The 19,732-nt window shown below is 40.4% G+C and overlaps 1 protein-coding gene across 1 annotated transcript; it reads left to right on the top strand.

Annotated features, from left to right (window-relative positions):
- Positions 1–749: 749 nt before the first annotated feature.
- On the top strand, positions 750–19,475 carry usp36 (ubiquitin specific peptidase 36). Its single transcript, XM_078269048.1, has 20 exons — positions 750–849; positions 4,723–4,988; positions 5,135–5,356; positions 6,422–6,532; positions 10,085–10,187; positions 12,099–12,166; positions 12,675–12,745; positions 12,858–12,940; positions 13,042–13,153; positions 13,249–13,389; positions 14,422–14,522; positions 14,614–14,752; positions 14,864–15,226; positions 16,066–16,290; positions 16,738–16,862; positions 16,965–17,648; positions 17,805–18,034; positions 18,767–18,955; positions 19,053–19,168; positions 19,275–19,475. The coding sequence occupies exons 2-20, from the start codon at positions 4,736–4,738 to the stop codon at positions 19,404–19,406; spliced, it is 3,468 nt and encodes a 1,155-aa protein (XP_078125174.1). The 5' UTR covers positions 750–849; positions 4,723–4,735; the 3' UTR covers positions 19,407–19,475.
- Positions 19,476–19,732: the final 257 nt, after the last annotated feature.

Raw genomic sequence — 19,732 nt, 5'->3', positions numbered from 1 at the left:
AGGCACAAGTCATATAGCAGGCAACAGCAAAAAGAAAACTTAAGTATAATTTTCAAGTTCTTGAATCAATATTTAATAGACTTAATGGAGGCATGGATAGTAGTTACAGTAGCCTAACTACTTTGCTGCACTTCAACAGCAATCTGCTGCCGCTTAGTGGAGACAACAGTATGTCACATTCACAGACCTTGTACGAGCCTATCCATGTGCTAAAATGTGCAATTAGAAAATTATACTCTCAGGATTTCACTAGGCCTATAAATAATTATATATATTGCTAGAAAGTTATTGTAATTTGGTCAAGGTTTAAATGCAACCGCAATCTTTTCTTTGATTATACTGTAAGATGAGTGACTTCTGCGCTAATACTAGTTTTAGTTCACTCGAGTCTACATTAATCTGCGGGCATTTTACGATAATCAAATATTTGGGGAAATTGAGAACTGCAATTTAATTCCTCGAGGGAGTTTAATGTGAGCGAGAGCAGCTTCGCTTCAGCACAGTGATGCAAGCCTAACATAACTGTAGCATACAATTTTAGGATTTATCGGCCCTCTCTGTTGTTACATTAAAAATTATTAACAATGTATCGCGCCGATAGCATTAATGGTAAACAGCGCTGGCTGGAAGTCACGTGCGGTTCTCTCCCGACAGCGTTAGTTTAAACGCTGATTGGCTGAACCTTTCAGCTACGGCGTGACCTGATCTCCGATTGGCCTTTCATCACTGTCAATCATTGTTGTCGCCGCCCTTTGATAATGCAGCATGGGCGAAAATACCAGACCCAAGAGCTACAGCTGAGGAAGCGGACCCCTCTACTGTAAACGTTTTTGGGCAATTGAAGGAAAGGTGAGCGAACAAACACCTTTTGGACGTACTATTTGTTAACATATTTTTTCAGGATGATGTAACGTTAGTTAAAAAAAAAAATAGACAGGATGTGGCGGCTAGGGATAGCCACCTGGACGCCGAGATGCTAACCCACATTGCAACACTGAGGGAGGCTAGAGGCTCTCGCCACGTTAAGTTAGCTCGCTGGCTAATTTGCTGCTGCTACTGTCAAGCTTAAAAAGACAGAAACGATACAGCGGACATGACCAATAATTAAACATAGAAGGACAGAGGTATATATCGAGGTAATGACGACGTTTTGTCCTCAAACTTGAGACAGTTCAGGTAGACATTAACGTTAGCTGTGGTCGATGTTAGCAACATAGCATTGAAGCTATGATGAGTGGCCCTAAGAGTAGACTCTAGCTGGTGTACAGAGGCTGCCCGGCTAGTGGAGTCGATAACGATAATTACGATCCAGGGAACTAAAAAACCGTAAAATCAGGCAGCTAAGTAGTTGTCTAATCAGGCAATAACAATGAAGGGATGAAGTGACAGCAATAGCTGTGCTGCCTTCAGGTGCTCCCTATAAAGTCCATCGTTCGCCTTTTTAGTCTTCGAGTGAATGCTTGTGATTTTAGGTGCTTATTGGTATTTAAATAGTCTTTGCGATTTGGTTGCTGTCGTTGTCATTTAAACATTAACTGGCCCAGCCGCTTTATTTGTATCAGCACAATTGCGTTAATTAAATAATTTGTCAAAATAAAATAATTTTCTCTATGATCTAGGACGATAGTCTAAGAAAGTAGTACTTATCGCAAAATAGTCCAGCTATTTTACTGGTAGCTGTTGTCTCCCATATGTTGACACATTGTGTTTCTCGGCCCCTATTGTTGCTGCAACACAGCATTTACAAGGTAACTTATGTCTTTTTTTGTAGTCTATAGGTTTGCACACAAATACATGGGCTTGAAATGAATGGAGGAAACAATTCTTAAAAAAAAGAAAAAAATCTTGGATATTCGCCGACTTTTTTTTGGATGGGCCACTTAAATATATTGTATCTCTCGTAAAACATAGGCGTACTCTATTGGTCCTAATATGAAATGCTAATGCATCTTTATACTTATGAATATTATCTTGGATAGTTCTGTCTATTCATGTATATTGTGCTATGATTGATCAACATCACTATCTAGTCCACACTTTGCACAAACTGTACATTGACTCTTTACTTCATCTCAGCATTTATCATTCATATAGACTGTCTTTTCATGTATGCTGTGTTATTACTGATCTACTCCACTACCTAGACAAATATTTGCACTAACTGTATATGGACTCTTTACTATATTCAGCATTTAGACAGACTGTCTGTCTGTGTTTACTGTGTTATTACTGATCCACATCACTAACTAGATTACAACTTGCACTAACTGTATATTGACATCACTACTTCTCAGCATTCATATAGACTATCTATTTATATATTCTGCGTTAACTGATTTACATCACTAACTAGACCACAATTTAATTTAATCTGTATTTACAACATCTCTGCAGTGTTATAGATTGTCTATTAATGTATATTGTGTTGTCACCATACCACTTTCGCATAACCATCGACTTACTTGCCTCCCTTTGCGCCGGCTTTTGAAATGCCTACTTAATCTGTACTTATGTAGCCTATTGTATTCTGTTTTCTTGTACTTTATTAAATGTGAAACTATGTATGTTGTCCTGTATGCTTACGCTTTTCTTGGCCAGGTCGCCGTTGCAAATGAGAACCTGTTCTCAATGGCCTACCTGGTTAAATAAAGGTTAAATAAAAAAAAATCTTTGCCAGAAACCTAGGAAAATGCTTTTGGTTTGGTTTTCTTGCTGATATTTGGCCTGTGATTAAATCATTGAATGTGTCCACTGATGTATCTAAGCATGCTAGTATGAGGCATACCTGCAAAATATGAGACAAGCTGATTATAGTAACGATAAATGATATTAAAAAGACAAATACATGTGATGGACAGTGAGCTGTGACATTGTTTAAACAAAAGTCATTAGTCATTATATGTCACTAGAGGACATAAAAGTGAGACTTGTTTTCATTTTCATATTGAGTGGTCATTACATATTACACACAGCCATTGCTTGAAATAGTTTAACAGGAGAGTACGGATATACCTGAATGCAAAACTCTTAAAATGTCTGTATTTTCGGGACATACAGTGATTTGACGTCCTCATTGGTGGTGGTATTCAAACATGGACAGAAGAGGCAGTAAGTCCAGCCACAGGCTTGCCAGACAAAAATGATCGAACAGAAGGTGCCAAGCTAGGTGTAATGTAAATAATAATGTTTTAACCATCCACATCTGAAGGTGATATCTTTTGTGATTTCCCATGCGTGATTCTGCTCTCAAGATCTCATGCCAGGCGGCGACTAGCCGTCTCATGTTACCCGATGTAATTTCATACTGTATGTAAGCTGGAGTTGACAGTTGACCATATACTCTATCTATGCATGGATATTGGCACTTGTAGCCTCAGCTAATATCCATGCATATATCACTATTTGTGAATGGCTCATTTCACCTTTCAGCATCAGAAAAATCAGAACTACCCCTTTTAATGACACTATTTCAGACACTTGCTCATTGTCGCTCCTCGTTGTCACTGCTAAGACATTCCAAATGCAAACCTTAATATTAGAAAGTTTCTTTGCGCTACATCAGATAAAATGACTAGTTGTCGAAACAGAATTCTGATTAAACACCTGTGTTGTGGTCAGTGTATCAATGTTGCTCCTGCAGTTAGCTGCGTCCCTGTGTGCTGTTTCGTTTTATAGTCGTGTCAGTGAAGGTCAGCGTGCCCTTGTGCATTCAATGCAGGTTCAGACCTCCTTCCCTCTGCACGACGTCACTGCCCCCTCTGATGAACACCACTCTCATGGTGCTCCATGCCTTTGGCGTTTTAGTGTCTTACTATTACATCTACGTGATGTCATGTTTTTACTTTTAGGAGGGTTTGTTGTGTTTGGGGCACCTCAGCTACATCCTCAGTAAAGTGAGGCGATAGGAGACTGAATGATTTGTTTACTCACTCTTCGGTCAGCATTGAACACATTTTGCCAGCCTGCTGCCTTTTGTAGAAAATAACACGTCAGAAGTCATTCACTGGGCTGACTCTGGCAGACGATTGTTGTTATCTACACTGTAATGGTCCTTTTTAGTGCACTCAGCTACACTGTATTTAAAGGGACGGCAGACAGCCAATGTTTTAATTTGATGATATACAGCTTTACTGAAGAAGCATGTTAATTGGTGGAAGATAACAATACAAACATTGATGCAGGCAAAATAAATGATAAGAATTTGACCTGGCAGTTAACAGCAACTGTTAAGACCCGTGTGTAAGACAAATGATCGTCTTCTCCTTATCTCATACACTCTTCGCCACCCGATGTTACCAACGTCTGCTGTCTTGCATAACTGTGGGGACAGCTGCCAAGACCCAGCTGGCTCCTCAGATGCATTCAGTCTTTATATCTCTTGTGGAGCCACGTCAGGATATGTGGCCTGGGCAGGGTGTTATTGGGCACTTAGGTGATTATCTGAGAGATAAATTTAACATTTATTTGATCAACTGAAGGTTTGATTTTGGTTCTGTTTAGCTCAGAGGACCATTACCATTGCCATAGTACGTTTAAAATCCCTACACATTAACCATGTAATAGAAAAAATAGTTATGATACTGTGAGGTGCTTTTGAATACGGTGGGGACCTAATGAGGTGATATGTCCTTTTGGGAAATGAGTGTCATTTGTTTTGTGCAGCTTCATGTGGGCCTAGTGAAGTGAACATTTATGACACTGACAATCCAACTTTCTCTGCAGTGATGTTCCAACAATGCCGATAGTGGATAAACTCAAGGAGGCATTAAAACCTGGTCGGAAGGAGACGGGTGATGAGGGTGACCTCAACAAACTGTTGGCCTCTTCTGCCAAGAAGGTCCTCTTGCAGAAGATAGAGTTTGAGCCTGCCAGCAAGGGTTTCTCCTATCAACTGGACAGCCTGAAGAACAAGTATGTGATACTCAATCCACGGAATGAGGGCGCTACGGGCCAGAAGGCCACAGAGCCTGCCCAAATAAAGAGGCAAGGTAAGCTCTCAAATTGAACTGAACATTTTGATAGTTTGACATTTTCCATATTCACCTTTTTTTTTCCATTGGTGCTAGCCATTAAAGCTCAGTTTCTGTATTACAGTTGTAATAATGTCATATATTTGACTGCACTCCTCTTTCAGTCTCAGAGAATGTAGTTGGGGGCCAGAGCGATGGGATCCCTTCCCCACAGAAGATGCTCTTTCCAGGGAACAAGCTTACCCTTAAATGGGAGCGTGTGTACAGGGTGGGAGCCGGTCTCCACAACCTAGGGAACACCTGCTTCCTCAACTCCACAGTGCAGTGTCTCACCTACACCCCGCCACTTGCCAACTACTTACTCTCAAAGGAGCACAGCCGTGCCTGTGAGTATTTGAGTCATGCTCTTTAATACTGCCAGACTCCCAGCATTTACACTTTCATTCACTTATATTTACATCCTTGAGTTTTCCATTTTGGAAATTACTTTAACCCCGCTACTTGTGCAGACACATTTGACTGAATGTCACTGTGGAATGCAAGCCAAAGCAGCTGAAGAAGAAAAACAAAAAACGCTGCTTCAGTTGGCAAGTTTTATTCAGGCTGTGAAACATTTAGCAATCTATGATTTAACAAAAAAGAAAACAATGAATCACTGACCTCAAAGTTTCAGTGCTGTAAGTGAAATTGTAAAATAGTAAGCACCCTAAATAGTACTTTGGTCCAGACCAGTGGAACCAAGACTTAAATTGTGGTATTACAGGTGACGAAGGCACTGAGATGCCATGATTAAGCCTCTAAAACGGCCCAATTTAATTTGCCCATATTTGTAATGAGGGACAACCTGCTTAAAAAAAGGCTCCACAACCATTCCGTTGTCATAAACAAACTGTATGTAAGGCTCATCATTTTCATTCATTAGCCAAGCTCACTGAAAAATGGATTTTTTTAAAAAGATCGGTTTGAACTGATTGTCACCCGACTTTTAAGTAAATGCAGTAAAGGCAAAGTAAGTCTTTCAAATTGATTGAAAAATATCCCAAATGGTAATTATTTTTTTTTTATTTAAACACAAATACAATTCTGAATATTTTTTGGAAAAAATAAAATCAGAAAATGATCAGCATGTTGCTTGTTTTACTATGCTTTTAAGAAGTATTTCTGTGAATACCATCACCCTAATTCTGACAGTGATTTTTAATCCAATATGTTTTTACTCTGTTCAATGTGAGTTTTTTTACTTACTGTATGAAGGAGCCACATCAAAGACCACTGTGATAACCATTGTGTTGTGATGAACAGTAAGAGTTTTACATTAGATAATGTTTTACATTGCATTCGTTATGAACAATAATCTGAACCTGAATACTGTCACAATAACACATTTCTGTACTCTACCTTTGTGAGCCTTGTGGCTCTGATTATTGTTGTTGTTGTTGTCTGTGTTTCAGGTCACCAGTCAGGCTTTTGTATGATCTGTATAATGCAGAACCATATCATCCAAGCCTTTGCCAACACAGGCAATGCCATCAAGCCTGTCTCCTTCATCAGAGATCTGAAAAGTAAGACCACCAGCTTCCTTCAACACGGTGTGAACGTGTCTGAGCAGTTTGTGCTCGCGAGTTTCAATGTAGGTTGTTTCAGGAGTAGGGCTGCACGATATGAGGAAAATATCTAATTGCGATTATTTTTGACTGAGATTGCGATATGATTCACGATATTGGAGGGAATGATCGTTTTTGTATCATTATTTTCATTGAAAGAAATTAAAATGATTATAGTGTGATTTTATTTTTATTTTTTTTGTGAGGATCTGTACCAAACAAAGATTGTTTTCTTTAGTCTGTAGGATACGATTTGTAGGCCGGGACATCTCTGCAGCACCACAGTACTTAATTCAGAATGGTTTGACACATATTTTGCCATTAACAAATATTGCGCCCCCCTGCTATTTGGATATTGCACTAGTCCATATTGCAATTCATTGTGCAGCCCTAGTCAGGAGTCACAGGCACCTGGTCTTTGGTTGAATACTGCCAGAGGTGTGATGACGCAACACTGGCCAAAGTGTCCCATGTGACAACAGCCAATAACTGCAGTGCAAAAGTGGAGCGGTGAGACTGCGGACTGTGAATGAACACCATGTGGAGAGTAGAGATGAGGTACTGTGCTGTAGTCTCACAGAAGCACCCCCCCCAACCTGCCTGCTACTTATGTGCTGCTGCAATCATGTCTCCCCATCCTGCACCTTCTTTTTTTTTTATTTTTTTATATATCTCTCCCTCCCCCCTTCACCCCCCTCCTTCCCCAATGCCCTCTCTGTCTCCTTGTGACTGCGGGCTGAGAAAAGCAGCTTAAGCACAAAAATGTACACTTCACCTTTTCAACCAGGACTTGGAGATGTACTGTATGTGTTTCTATGGTTCTATCTAGCTGGTCGCCACCCCCGCAGTTAGAAATGTCCCTCCACACAGCTAGAACAATATAAACGCATACAATGAAAATGAAACATCTGTGTAGGGTTGCAATTAAGGATTATTTTCATTGTTGATTAATCTGTCAATTATTTTCTCAGTTAATTGATTAGTTGTTTAGTCTATAAAATGTCAGAAAATGGGGGGGGGAAATGTTCAATCAGTGTTTCCTAAGGTCCAAGACGACACCCTCTATGTGTTATGTCCTCAAATAATGAATAATCATTTTACTGTCATAGAGTATTAAAGAAACTAGGAAATATTCACATTGAAGAAGCTGGAATCAGAGATTTTTTTAATTATCAAAATAGGTGGCAATTAATCGATTAGTAGATTATTAAATAAATCTTTGCAGCTCTACATCTGTGCCTCACACACTTTTTTTAAATACAGCGTAGAGCTGCACGATTATGGCCACAATGATAATCACGATTATTTTGATCAATATATTGATCACGATTAATTATCACGATTATTTGTTTTTAACCAAAACAAATTTTATTATCATATAGGCTAATTGTAACTGCTTTCACATCCATATTGTGCTACATTCCTCCTTTTGTTGAAGGATACTATGAAGTATGCCATTTCAGCTGTTGTGCGACCGCTTTACAAACATGCACGTTTGCCGTGAAAAGATACAGGCAACGCAATTTTCCGTTCATGTTAACGGCGCATGTTAAAATCCCGTGCCCGGTATCTACCGGACGAAATAGCAACACGGATTATGGTGCCACTTAAATGTCTGCGTTGCGCTCTGATGCTCCAAAACAGACGTTGGAGGCAACAGAAACATTGCTGCAGGTCACGCTAGTAAACACTAATAACACGTTACACAGCAGCTAACGTTAGCCTACCATTAGCTACAGTAGTAAACACGGCTAAAATGCTGACAGCTAAACGGTGTAGTGTGACTGTATTTCACTGTAGAGGATTCCAACAGCGGGACATACAACAGTCTGCTGCTAAAGCTATGAGCTAAAAGACTCGAACTAGCACTGGTCACTGCTGTTGTCTGAAAAACAATACAGACGGGACAAAATGTTGCGTTTACTGGTAAACTGGTAAACATCGTGACGACTTATGACCGACTGCTATCTGTTGTGGAATTATTGTGTGAAATACTCTGTCCTCTGTGACTGTCTACATATAAACTAAGCTGCGCGGTGCAGGGAACGACTCTGATTGGCTCATGGAGGCACGTGTTCAGAGAGTGGTTTACAGAGCTTTGAAGAAAAAAACTAAAAGTTGATACGGAGCGTTCTATGAACGGAATGAAGCATTTTAAATATCGCTCGATCGCGTGAATTTGATCGCGAGAAGCCAAAATCGTGATTAAAATTCGATTAATTGTGCAGCCCTAATACAGCGCAATGTCATCACACTAAAATTGAAAGAGCTTACTCCAAACAAAACCACAAATGCGCCCAGAGAGTTCATATCTTCAGGATGTTGTCTAAAAAGTGCCCTGAACAGGTGCAAGCATGGTGTCTTATTCCTCTTTCCCACTAAGGGGTGACTCATTGTCGTAAATGTGCAGCGATGCTATGCTGGGAATGTGGTGATGACCACATAATTCTACCAGCTTACACGTTCCCTGTTTTCCATTAGGAAATAACGGTAGAGGCATAGGGTTTAGAACTACATTATAATGTGACACTTTTAGATGAAACATCAGTCTGTTGAAGTCGGTAAGCTGCTTATGAGGTCATGGTCATTGAGCTGCATGTCTGAGATATATGAGGAACTAGCTCTAAGTACCCAGTAAAGTGTACTCTTTAAACTTTGAAACATACATTATCTTCACTGATTATTACTTTATATGTGCATATGCCTAATTGCCATGTGTAAACATATTGAATAGTTAAAGCAACACCAAAGATTCTTTTGTACCTTTTTAAAATAATGTTTCCAAAATCGTTTCAGTGGTTCATCAACTCGTAACAGGGTGAACGGCACTTCTATGGGCTATAACCGCACTATGCAAGTTTGCCACATCGGGTAGCGAATCTGTAGTGCGAATGAGACATAAGGGTTACGGTAATGGACAATTCCGCTTCCAACCTATAGGGGGACTGAAGAGGTGCTTTGGTGTTGCTTTAAAACCACATTATAACCTCCTACTCTATAATACTATGAATGGTTTTAGAAATAAAGACCGTCGTTGCCATAAATAAACCCTTTTGCATCCATTAATTCTGACAGGAAATTGTCAGGTTATGAATTAGAGCACTTGTCTTTTATTAACCTTTTCTCTGTTTCGCATAAATTTATTTTTAAGGAATAGAAATGTTGGCAGAACAAAGGATTGCTAATACTTTTTCTCTAGCTGCTCTTCGTCCTCTTTGTTATGTGTCGGTGGATTGTCTCTGACATAATTCAGATATAAAAAATGTGGGCTTTCAATGGTTAACATTTATGCAATGAACATTCTGTGCAGTGACTAACACACAGGCTCAGCCTTTTTTTTTAAACTTAAATGTTAAATATAATTGCAACATCTATTCTGAATTGTTTCAGTAAGTGTTGTGGCTAAATAAATAATAAATAATTGTCATAAAGCACTTAATTGTGTTAATGCACTCAAGGTGGGAAACATTCAGGTAGCCCAAAGCTTACATGCTCTTTTGTCTCCCACAGAAATTGCCAGGCATTTTCGCTTTGGAAGCCAAGAGGACGCCCATGAGTTTTTGCGGTACACCATCGATGCCATGCAGAAAGCTTGTCTCAATGGCTACCCTAAGTAAGGCTTTATTATTGTTTCTTAAAACTGTTAAACGTATGAGTATAAAATTAAAAACTGCCTGGTTTTTACGGGGACCCACGTGGAACCAGACCTGGGAGGGAAGCTCGCCGTCGAGCGTTGGCCAGGGCGTTGTACCGTGATGCGGGCATTGTACTGGACCGAAGGCAAAGCTTTTGATTTACCAGTCGAACCAACCCTATGGTCATGAGCTTTGGGTGGTGACTGAAAGAATGAGATAAGATGGACTATTAATCCCACACTGGGGAAATTCATGTGTTACAGCAGCTCAAAAGAAAAACAGTCAGAATAACACAAATACACATTAAGTACATAGCTGCAAACTAGTCGCTTTTCGGGGAAAATCGCCGTTTTGACTGGGAAAATGTCATCCATGTGAATCATGTAGATTCACAGGTAGAGTTTTTATTTGGGGGGGGGGTCTGAGACCCGGTGCTAATACGGCACCGGTGCCTTAACGACCGTTCTCTACCGGACCGAATAGCAACGCGGGTTTCGGTGCCTTATTTAGGTGCCACTTAAATCCCTACGCTTCTCTCTGATGCTCCGAAAACGGACGTTAGAGGGAACTGAAACATCCCCGTACGGGACGCTTGTCAACACTACACCTGACAGCAGCTAACGTTAGCCTACCGTTAGCTAGCAGCTGGAGTAAACACGGTTAAAATGCTGACAGCTAGCTAAACGGTGTAAAAGTGCGTCTGTATTTCACTGGAGAGGATTCCAACAGTCTGTAGCTGCCATTGTCTGAAAACTGAGTGCAACAGAGTTCACTTGAAATTCGCCTTGCCAGCCTCGTGCTGCATTCAACGTTGTTGTAAAATACCCTTTTCCCATCTAGTGGTTGTTTTTGTTGTGTAACAGGAATTTACTGGTTAAATAAGTTATTGTTATTCCATTTTTAATAAATCATTTAATTTTGACCCTGTGGCCTTAGCAATACACAAGCCGTTCTTTAATGTCGCTGACTGTTGTTTTGGGCTCTTTGTAGATCAACTTTTTATTGAACAAGATGCTCCTTTTATTTTTATATATGTGTGTATATATATATATTTTACATGTGTATATATATGTATCGTTTTAGCACCAGGAAAATGTTGTTTTCCCTTTATTATGTTAATAATTTTCAATGAAACTGAGAATAATGATACAAAAACGATCATTCCCTCAGCTCTTCTGAGTTTGTAGGTATGTAAGTAGACACAGGAGATAAAAAAAATATATATACATAAAGTATATGAACAAGAACATTGAATCAGTTGTTATAATAATAGTATAATAGTAATAAAAAAGACATTTACACAATAAACACCCTTATATAAACAGACAGTGTATATATACACAGATATACAGATAAGTAAGGTGCTGGTGAATAGATATGACAAAGAGTGATAAATAAATAAATATGCATAGTGCAGAATATTGTCCAGTGATGGCTCATATTGCAGAAATGGCTAGCAGTGTTACATTACAATGTTGTACAACATTGAATGAGATTGCAGATACAAGTGGACAAAATGAGTTTCCTCCACAGGGTGGCTGGACTCACCTTAGACATAGAGTAAGGCGCTCAGACATCTGGAGGTAGCTCGGAGTGGAGCCGCTGCTTTTTTTGCATCAAAGCTAGTTGAGGTGGTTCTGGCATCTGATCAGGATGCCTCTTGGGCACCTCAATTTGGTGGTTGGACCCAGAACACGCTGGATAAATATCTCATCTGGCATGGGAACACCTGGGGATCGATCCCCAAGGAGGAACTGGAAAACGTTGCCCGGGAAACCCTGCTTAGCCTGCTGCAACCGTGGCTTGGTCCAGGAGAAGTGGCAAAAAATGGATGGATGCCTGGTTTTATATTACTGTTGTTTTGATGATTTTTTTTTTCTTGTCTGTAGGCTTGACAGGCAGACCCAGGCCACAACTCTGGTTCACCAGATCTTTGGAGGTTACCTCAGGTCAAGAGGTATTGACTTTTTTCACATACAGAAATGTAGAATAAAAACTGGCTCTAGAGCTGTGCACTTTTATGAATTTCCACATTTGTGGCTTTTAGTATTGCGTTATTGAGCCATTACCCAGCAGACTTAGACTAACGTCTGTGTCAACAAAATATATATTGCCAAAACAGCTAAATGTAGTTCAATACTCGACACACTTTACGCTGAATTCACACATGCTGTTTTTAAGATGCAGCATTAAAAACATTTTCTGCAGGTGTCAGTTTGGTCTAGTATCTAATAATTATGATCTGAATGTAAAGTGTGCTACATGTAAAGTCATTTCCCCTTAATGTTTGATCTGAGAGCCAGTTGGGTTGATGTTCTTGCTAGTCGTCTGTTTACAGGAAGTGGAACAGAGGCTTGTGTGAATCATTCCTGTCATCACTGATCACCCTGTTACATTAACAGATTGTAGTTCTTAAAAAAACTAGCCCCAAGTGATTCCTGCTTTTTTCAAATTCTGTCTTTCAGTGAAATGCTCTATTTGTAAAAGTGTGTCAGACACATATGACCCTTACCTTGACATCGCTGTGGAGATTCGGGTATGTTGCACAAGATCTCAATATAACCTTTATTTCCATGAAAATATTATATCAATAATATTTTCAAAAACTTTCCTCAGCAACACCACGTGTCTCTGTTTTTGTCTGTCAGCAAGCAGGAAACATTGTGCGAGCCCTGGAACTGTTTGTTAAACCAGATGTACTAAGTGGAGAGAATGCCTACATGTGTGCAAAGTAAGTGCACAATTTTACATCTGCAGGGCATCAAAAGAAATGTACGTGTTTATTCACATTGGAAATCTTTTCTGTAACATGACTTTCTTTTTTCTCTCCAGGTGCAAAAAGAAAGTGCCAGCAACCAAGCGCTTCACAGTCCATCGAACATCTAATGTACTGACCCTTTCACTGAAGAGGTTCGCCAACTTTAGCGGAGGAAAAATAACAAAGGTTAACAAAGAATTCTCACACTATTGGCTGGTTTGAAAGAGCTGTCTAATTTCTCAGTGATCTCATATTTCTGTCTGTCATTTTCTTTTTTTCAGGATGTTGGTTACCCAGAATTTCTGAACATCCGCCCCTACATGTCTCAGAGCTCAGGTGATCCTGTTATGTATGGCCTCTATGCTGTTCTGGTGCACTCTGGCTACAGTTGTCATGCTGGCCACTACTACTGCTATGTCAAGGTAAGATGAGTGGATGCACATCCTTTTTTAATTATGTCAAATTCTGAGCATAACCACCTTGAGATGAGCCACCTTGTTTTTTTTCCAGTGTCAGAAACATGACATTAACAGACTATAAGGTAAAATAAAACAAGACATTTACATTATAAAATAAAAACAAAGGAAGGAAAAAAGGCTCAAAGTAAATGTCTTATACTTTTCTTCCATCATACCTGGTGGCTTGATATTATAGGAATGATACTAAAACATGTAGAATAATAGATAGAAATAGTGAAATGGCTGTAAAGATGTAAGGCCAAAACTTTAATGGTTTAGCAACTTGTTTTGTTTGAAGCTGCTGTTCAAGAACTGCGCTTATCAGAGAAGTAACATTTAGTTGTAACATTAGTATTTCTTTCTAATATTGTATAACTTCAGTTGCATAACTTTGTACCTAAACTTTTCTTTTTTATTCTAGCTCTAAAGAATCTTCTATCATGGTATATGTCATTTTATGTCATTTATTTTATACCACATTATCAAGATATAACCAAATATAATATATTTCTTGGGAATTCAATTGATAAACAAATAAGTAGTCTGTTTTTGACTAATCCAGTGAATTAGTGAAATACATGGAGATATCACGTAGTTGCAATCCTATAAATCCAGTATTGCCACAAAGCAGTCCTTCTTATTAATGTGCAACAACTTTGCCCACAATGGCCTTATGCAGCCAGAGAAATTAAAAGGTATAAACTGTATAGCAAAGTCTGACTGTTAACAAATTCCTATTGTCTCATAGTATATATCGTCCCATCAACAACTGTCATGGTGTCTAAAGATTTATACCTGTGGTGGTATTATATACTCTAATCTGATCTCAAATGAAACGGGCTATTTATCTGCCTGCAACTGCTTTAACTGAGCCTGCATTTTTTTAGTGTTCTGTTTATCTGTTTTTGAATTATAGTTGTAAAAAAAAAGTTCAATTAATACATTTCACAGCTGGCTTCATTTTAAAGTTTTACGTCTTTTTTTGTTTTCTCTTAGGCAAGCAACGGACAATGGTACCAAATGAATGATTCAATGGTGCACTCTAGTAACATCAAAGTAGTCTTGAACCAGCAGGCTTATGTGCTTTTCTACCTGAGGTAAGACACTGTGGAGTGCTGCAAGAGATCAAACAAGGTGTTTTCTGGATATATCAATAAATAAACCAGAGTTTTTATTTGTATATTGAAGGATCCCTGAAACCAAGAGGAATGCAGATGGACAGGCCACCAAGCAGGGGATGTTGCATCCTGGGAAGAACAGTGTGTCTTCTGAACAGATAAAGAGGGCCAACCTGAACGGGCCTCTCTCCTCCCCGCAGGTCACAAAGGTATGAGACAAGATGACATCCAGCTTACTGTTAGATGTGGACTGTATGTGGGCTGAAGGTATATGTGCAGTTTTTTAATTAAAGTTCTAAATACAATACTTCCCTTTTCAGAAACTTGAGCCTGCACAACTGCGTAAGATCCAGTCCATGGATGGTGGTTTGGGCCTGCCCATATCCAGAAACGGTGTGAGCTCTCAGCCACAGCCCAGACTTTCCAACTGGACGTCCTACTCCAATGGTCCGCCAAAGCTGCCAGGTGGACCCACAGTTATCGAGGAGCCTTTCAAGAAGCTGAAGAAGCCGTCTCCCCAGAGCCAAGTGCAGTACCGCAGCTGCACTCCAATCCCTTCCAACAACGGGTTTAGCAGGACTGAGGGAGATAAAAAGCAAGGTGGCGAGGGCAGAGGCATGTCAGCGTCTACCTCATTTAAGTCTTTGTCCGACTCTTCTTCTGCTGACACCACTGACTCGAAGGTAATATTTGCCCTGAAAAAGCACAGACAAAAACGCAAATCTTTCAAAGGCAGGATCATGGCGTTTTTTTTTTTTTTTTATCATCTCACTACATCAATTAGATAAGCCTTGGTACACCAAAATGTGCAAAGAGTATTATCATCTAACCTAGATGCCAAAGTGTTAAGACTGTCATTGTGATCTAAAAAGATATTCTGTCCGCAAAATGCATACAAGCTATTTAACAATATAGGGAATAGAAAAACAGTAATGCTGACACAAACTGTCCTTATTGTTTATATCGCACACTAAGAAAACTTCTGTGCCAAATTCGCACACAAATTAGAGCTGCGATTACTTTTGATGATCGATTAATCAAGTAAAGTCAAAGGTGCAATCTTAGAAGCTAAACTTGGTTTGTCCAAGTAATTTGAAAATGTTCCAAAACCCAAAGATATTCAGTTTACAATAACATAAAACAAAGAAAAGAGGCATATTCTCACATCTGGAATCTGCAATTTGGGAATGTTTTGTTTTTTAAGAGAAAATGACTGAAACGATTAATCATCAAAATGGTTGCCAAATATTTTTCTTTGTCCGATTTAGCAATGGATTAATCAATTAAATGCATATTTGATTTTCTGTTTATATTATGTGCAAGTGTACGTACAACATCATGTAGCCACCTTGAACGTAACATTTTTATTTTCTGAGTATGCGATGCATACTGCAAACTGTATTTGCGATAGTTTGTACACAGATTTGTATGGGGTTTAAGGAGATGCATAACAGCCATTTCAGGCCAAGCGTAGCTGTACAGAAGCATAACCACAGCATATGATTGCCTTTGTTTCGGCCAGGACTCGGTGGGTACCAAAAGTGCGCCAGTAGGAGAGACTCCTTCCACCCCACGGAAAGGCTCTAATGGCCTGGCGTCTCCAGCCAAGAGCGTGGAGCGCTCTCAGAGCACAGAGGAGCAGAAGACAGCGAAAATTAAACCCCCGGCCCTCAACAACATCACTTCTGAAGCCACCAGCACCATGTCACCTCCACCTGCCAAGAAACTGGCCCTGTCAGCCAAGAAGGTGAACTTCATTCCCATCCACAGCAGCAGCACCTCCTCCTGTCTTAGTGAAAGCTCATGATACCTTGGTTTCCTGTTGCCTCAATCTACACTGCTATCCCAAATTTGACCATTGATTTCAATTAGTAGTTTTATTAAGGCAAGTAAACGCTCTCATTTTCTAGTTTATTTTCTGCTCTATGTAATGTTATTTCTCCAGTGTGCCTGTCTAATCAACCACAAGGTAGCACATATTTAGAGTTTGTCTTTCTTTCCTTAGTTTGTTCTTTTTTTCTAACCATTTCTAATTCTTCTCTGCCATACCCTTTCCTCTTTGTTTTCCTCCCTCCATATTTTCCTGCCATCCATTTAATCTTCCTCTTCCTTATTTGATTCTCTTCCTTATTTTTGTCACATTCATGGCTATTTTTTTAGACCACCAAGTTTTTATTTATGTCGATAACTGCAGGCTCGCAGCCGGAGACCGAGCAGCATTGATGCTCTGCCCTCTTTGCCACGCCAGCTGTCCAGTGACCCCACGCATAACAATCAACTTAACCCCCTCACCTTTGCCTCACCTACTCACTCACTCAGGTATGAACTCTGAAGCCCGCATCACATAGGAAATGCACAAAACATTGTCTCAAATGAAAATGGCAGAGTAACTCCAGATGTTTTCTCTTGTTCTCTTCCCAGAGCTGTTCCATTCCATTCACCCAAAGTCCAATCATCGCCTTTTGCCCACTCAAGTGAATCCTTCAAACAGCAGAGCCCTCAGAAACAGTCCCTTCTCTCCACACTGCAAAAACCAAATGCCAGCCTTTCTCATAAAACCAATGGGCTCCACAGTGCCAGCCCAAAGAGCCCCAAGTCTTCCAGCAACCTTAGCTCCGTGGTCCAAGAACCAGACCTCAACAGCACTCCAGGTCACAAGGTCAACCAAAAGAGGAAGAAGAAAAAGAAGCGGCGGCATTCTGAGGTAGAGGGCGACGCAGAGCCGATGACGTCCGCAGCTACAGTGACACCGGCCAACCCTGTGGAATCAGCCAGCGACAAGAAGCGGAAGAAGAAAAAGAAAAAGCGAAAGAAGGAGCATGAAGACGGGGAGAAAGTATTGGAGAGGGAATGTGTCCCGTCACACCTGGATACATCACACCAGGAGGAGGATTGGTGTCAGGGTGGCATGTGGAGTCTAACATCCCATCCAGATACAGAACAGTCTAAGCAAAAGCCCCCGTTAGCTGCCACAACCCCAACGCAGTGTGAGTCAAATCAGAAAGAACAGGGAAGGGACTCTGTAAAGCTGAAGAAGAAAAAGAAAAAGAAGAGTCAGCTGGTGGAAGCTCTGCAGGACACTTCAGCATGCTCTGCATCAGAGACGTGGGTTGACGTTCATGATTCTTTTATTTATACGCGTTTTTTCCCCCCCAATATTCATTTCTGTTTAAACACTGCAACAACCAGTTGCCTTCTAGAAACTCCCACAATGCCGTCTGCATACAATAAACTTAATGAACTTACTTTTTCCCCCAACAGCACTTCTGAGATGAAGGCAGCAGTCGTTCAGAATGATACGGAAGATTTGATAATGTTAAAAAGTAAATTAAAGGTGAAGAAGAAAAAGAAGAAGAGGCTAAAAGAAGAGGTGAGACTGTGGGAGGAGAGCAGGCGATGCTCAGACGTGCAGAACCATGAGCCTGAAGAGGTGGAACCCCCTTCCAAAAAGAACACCACAGAGAACGGCAAAATGAGTAAACAAAGCACAGGTATGTGAGCGTGCAAACAAAAAATACACATGCATTTATACTAATGCTTTCTTTCAATGCCTACACAGAACGTATAATACTGCTCTGTATTGATTAGAGCCATTTGCCAAAAAAACACTACAGCCTCATTTATTTGACCAGTCATTTCACAATCCTACTAATAGGTGTTTTTACAGTAGCCGCAGCCAATGTCAAAATGACGTAGATCTTGCTGGCGCTCCCAGATTTATAGCGCGCGGGCAGAGGTTGTGCACCACTCTTTTTTTTCAGCGGTGTGCGACAAAGCGGAAACAGGAGGCCTGAACGAGTTCGCCGAGGACTCTCGGAGTGACTGCAAGTCTCTCTTGTAAACTTACTAGGTTAAGATGAGTTCTTTTATGGCGAATGAAAGGTTTGATCTGACGAAGTAGGTCATCGAATCAAATCGAAGCATTGACGGCAATGCTGCTGCCAGTTCTGCCGCTGTTTACCTTTTTTCTTCTTCTTCTAGTCCGTAGGAATAGCAAAGTCGGTAGCCTTTCCTCAATAGCGCCATTTCTGTTCAGGAGAAGACTGCAACTAGTGTCGTGACCACCAGCGCGGGTATAAATAGTTACAGCGATTTTCTATGACGTCACATTTGCACGCGCCAGGTTGGGAACGGCCAGTATCATTCACGCTTAAGAGAGCATGACTCACTACATTTTGAGAATGCCAGATTGAATCACTTTTTTGCTGATTGTTCAAATCCAGCCACAGTGGTAATTTGGGACAGCCAAGTGAAGGACAGCTACAAGCGCAGCCGGGCACCAGCGGCTGATGGAAGTGAGTTAGGAGACAACCCTAGCCGTGCTGCTCCTGTAGCCTGGGATGGGAAAAAGACAAGTGGGGTGGTAGAGGAGCTGCTCAGGAACGCCACAGATAAGGCCTACGGAGCAAACGGTGAGACGCAGAGTATAGATCAAAATCTTTGTATGGCAATAATTTGTAGCAAAAAATGATTTTATATGCTTTTTTTTTTTTTTTTTTTCTTATCTAGTCCTCAGTTGGGATGGAGAGGTCTCTGCTATTAGTAGAGATGCTGCTGAAGATGTCCGTCACGCCAGGTTTGACACTGTGATCGATGAGTGGGATGAAGACTTTGACAGGGGAAAGGTAAAGAAGAAGGAGGACATTTTTATTTTATTTAGTTCAGCTAATCTTGTCCCATTGTCGCTGTCCCTCGACTTCAACTTTTCCCCGTTTTTGTACAAATGAACAGGTGAAGAAAATGAAAAACTATAAAAGAGAGAAGTGGAGAAGTGGCAGCAGCATCTTCCAGAAGATCCAGGACAGGCGGAGCAAGTGGTCTGTAACACCTGGAGGGAAAAGAGTTTTTGGAGTCCGTCGCTGAGAGTCCAGATTGCTGTTGAGGTCATAGCTGACTGGAAATCGAGACAACAATACTGTATACCAAACTTCTGTACTTCCCCTCCCCTCACTTCTATTTTTATTTTATTTTTAAAACTCTATCTTATGTCATGTTGAGACACAAAGTCCTTAATTATGTGTCAATTTCAAAGCAGCACAGACTACATGGACAGTCTGACTCACAGCCCCATCTATCTCAATTGTAAACGAACATGAAATGTTGGCTTCAGTATTAAAAACTCTTTTTAATATTGCAGTATTTAAAAGAAGCCCCCACACCTCCATGTCAAATTAATAACTATATGTTGC

This window comes from Sander vitreus, chromosome 15 (assembly GCF_031162955.1).
Source record: "Sander vitreus isolate 19-12246 chromosome 15, sanVit1, whole genome shotgun sequence".
In the NCBI taxonomy this organism is placed as follows: domain Eukaryota; kingdom Metazoa; phylum Chordata; class Actinopteri; order Perciformes; family Percidae; genus Sander; species Sander vitreus.
Note: the sequence above shows the minus strand (reverse complement) of the source record. Positions and strands in the feature narration are given on the sequence as shown.

Bases quoted from the DNA above. Each gene is read 5' to 3' on its own strand.
- usp36 (XM_078269048.1), top strand. From the start codon at position 4,736: ATGCCGATAGTGGATAAACTCAAGGAGGCATTAAAACCTGGTCGGAAG. The intron at 4,989-5,134 runs GTAAGCTCTCAA...CTCCTCTTTCAG, and splicing joins TGCCCAAATAAAGAGGCAAG to TCTCAGAGAATGTAGTTGGG. The intron at 15,227-16,065 runs GTAATATTTGCC...TGTTTCGGCCAG, and splicing joins CTGACACCACTGACTCGAAG to GACTCGGTGGGTACCAAAAG.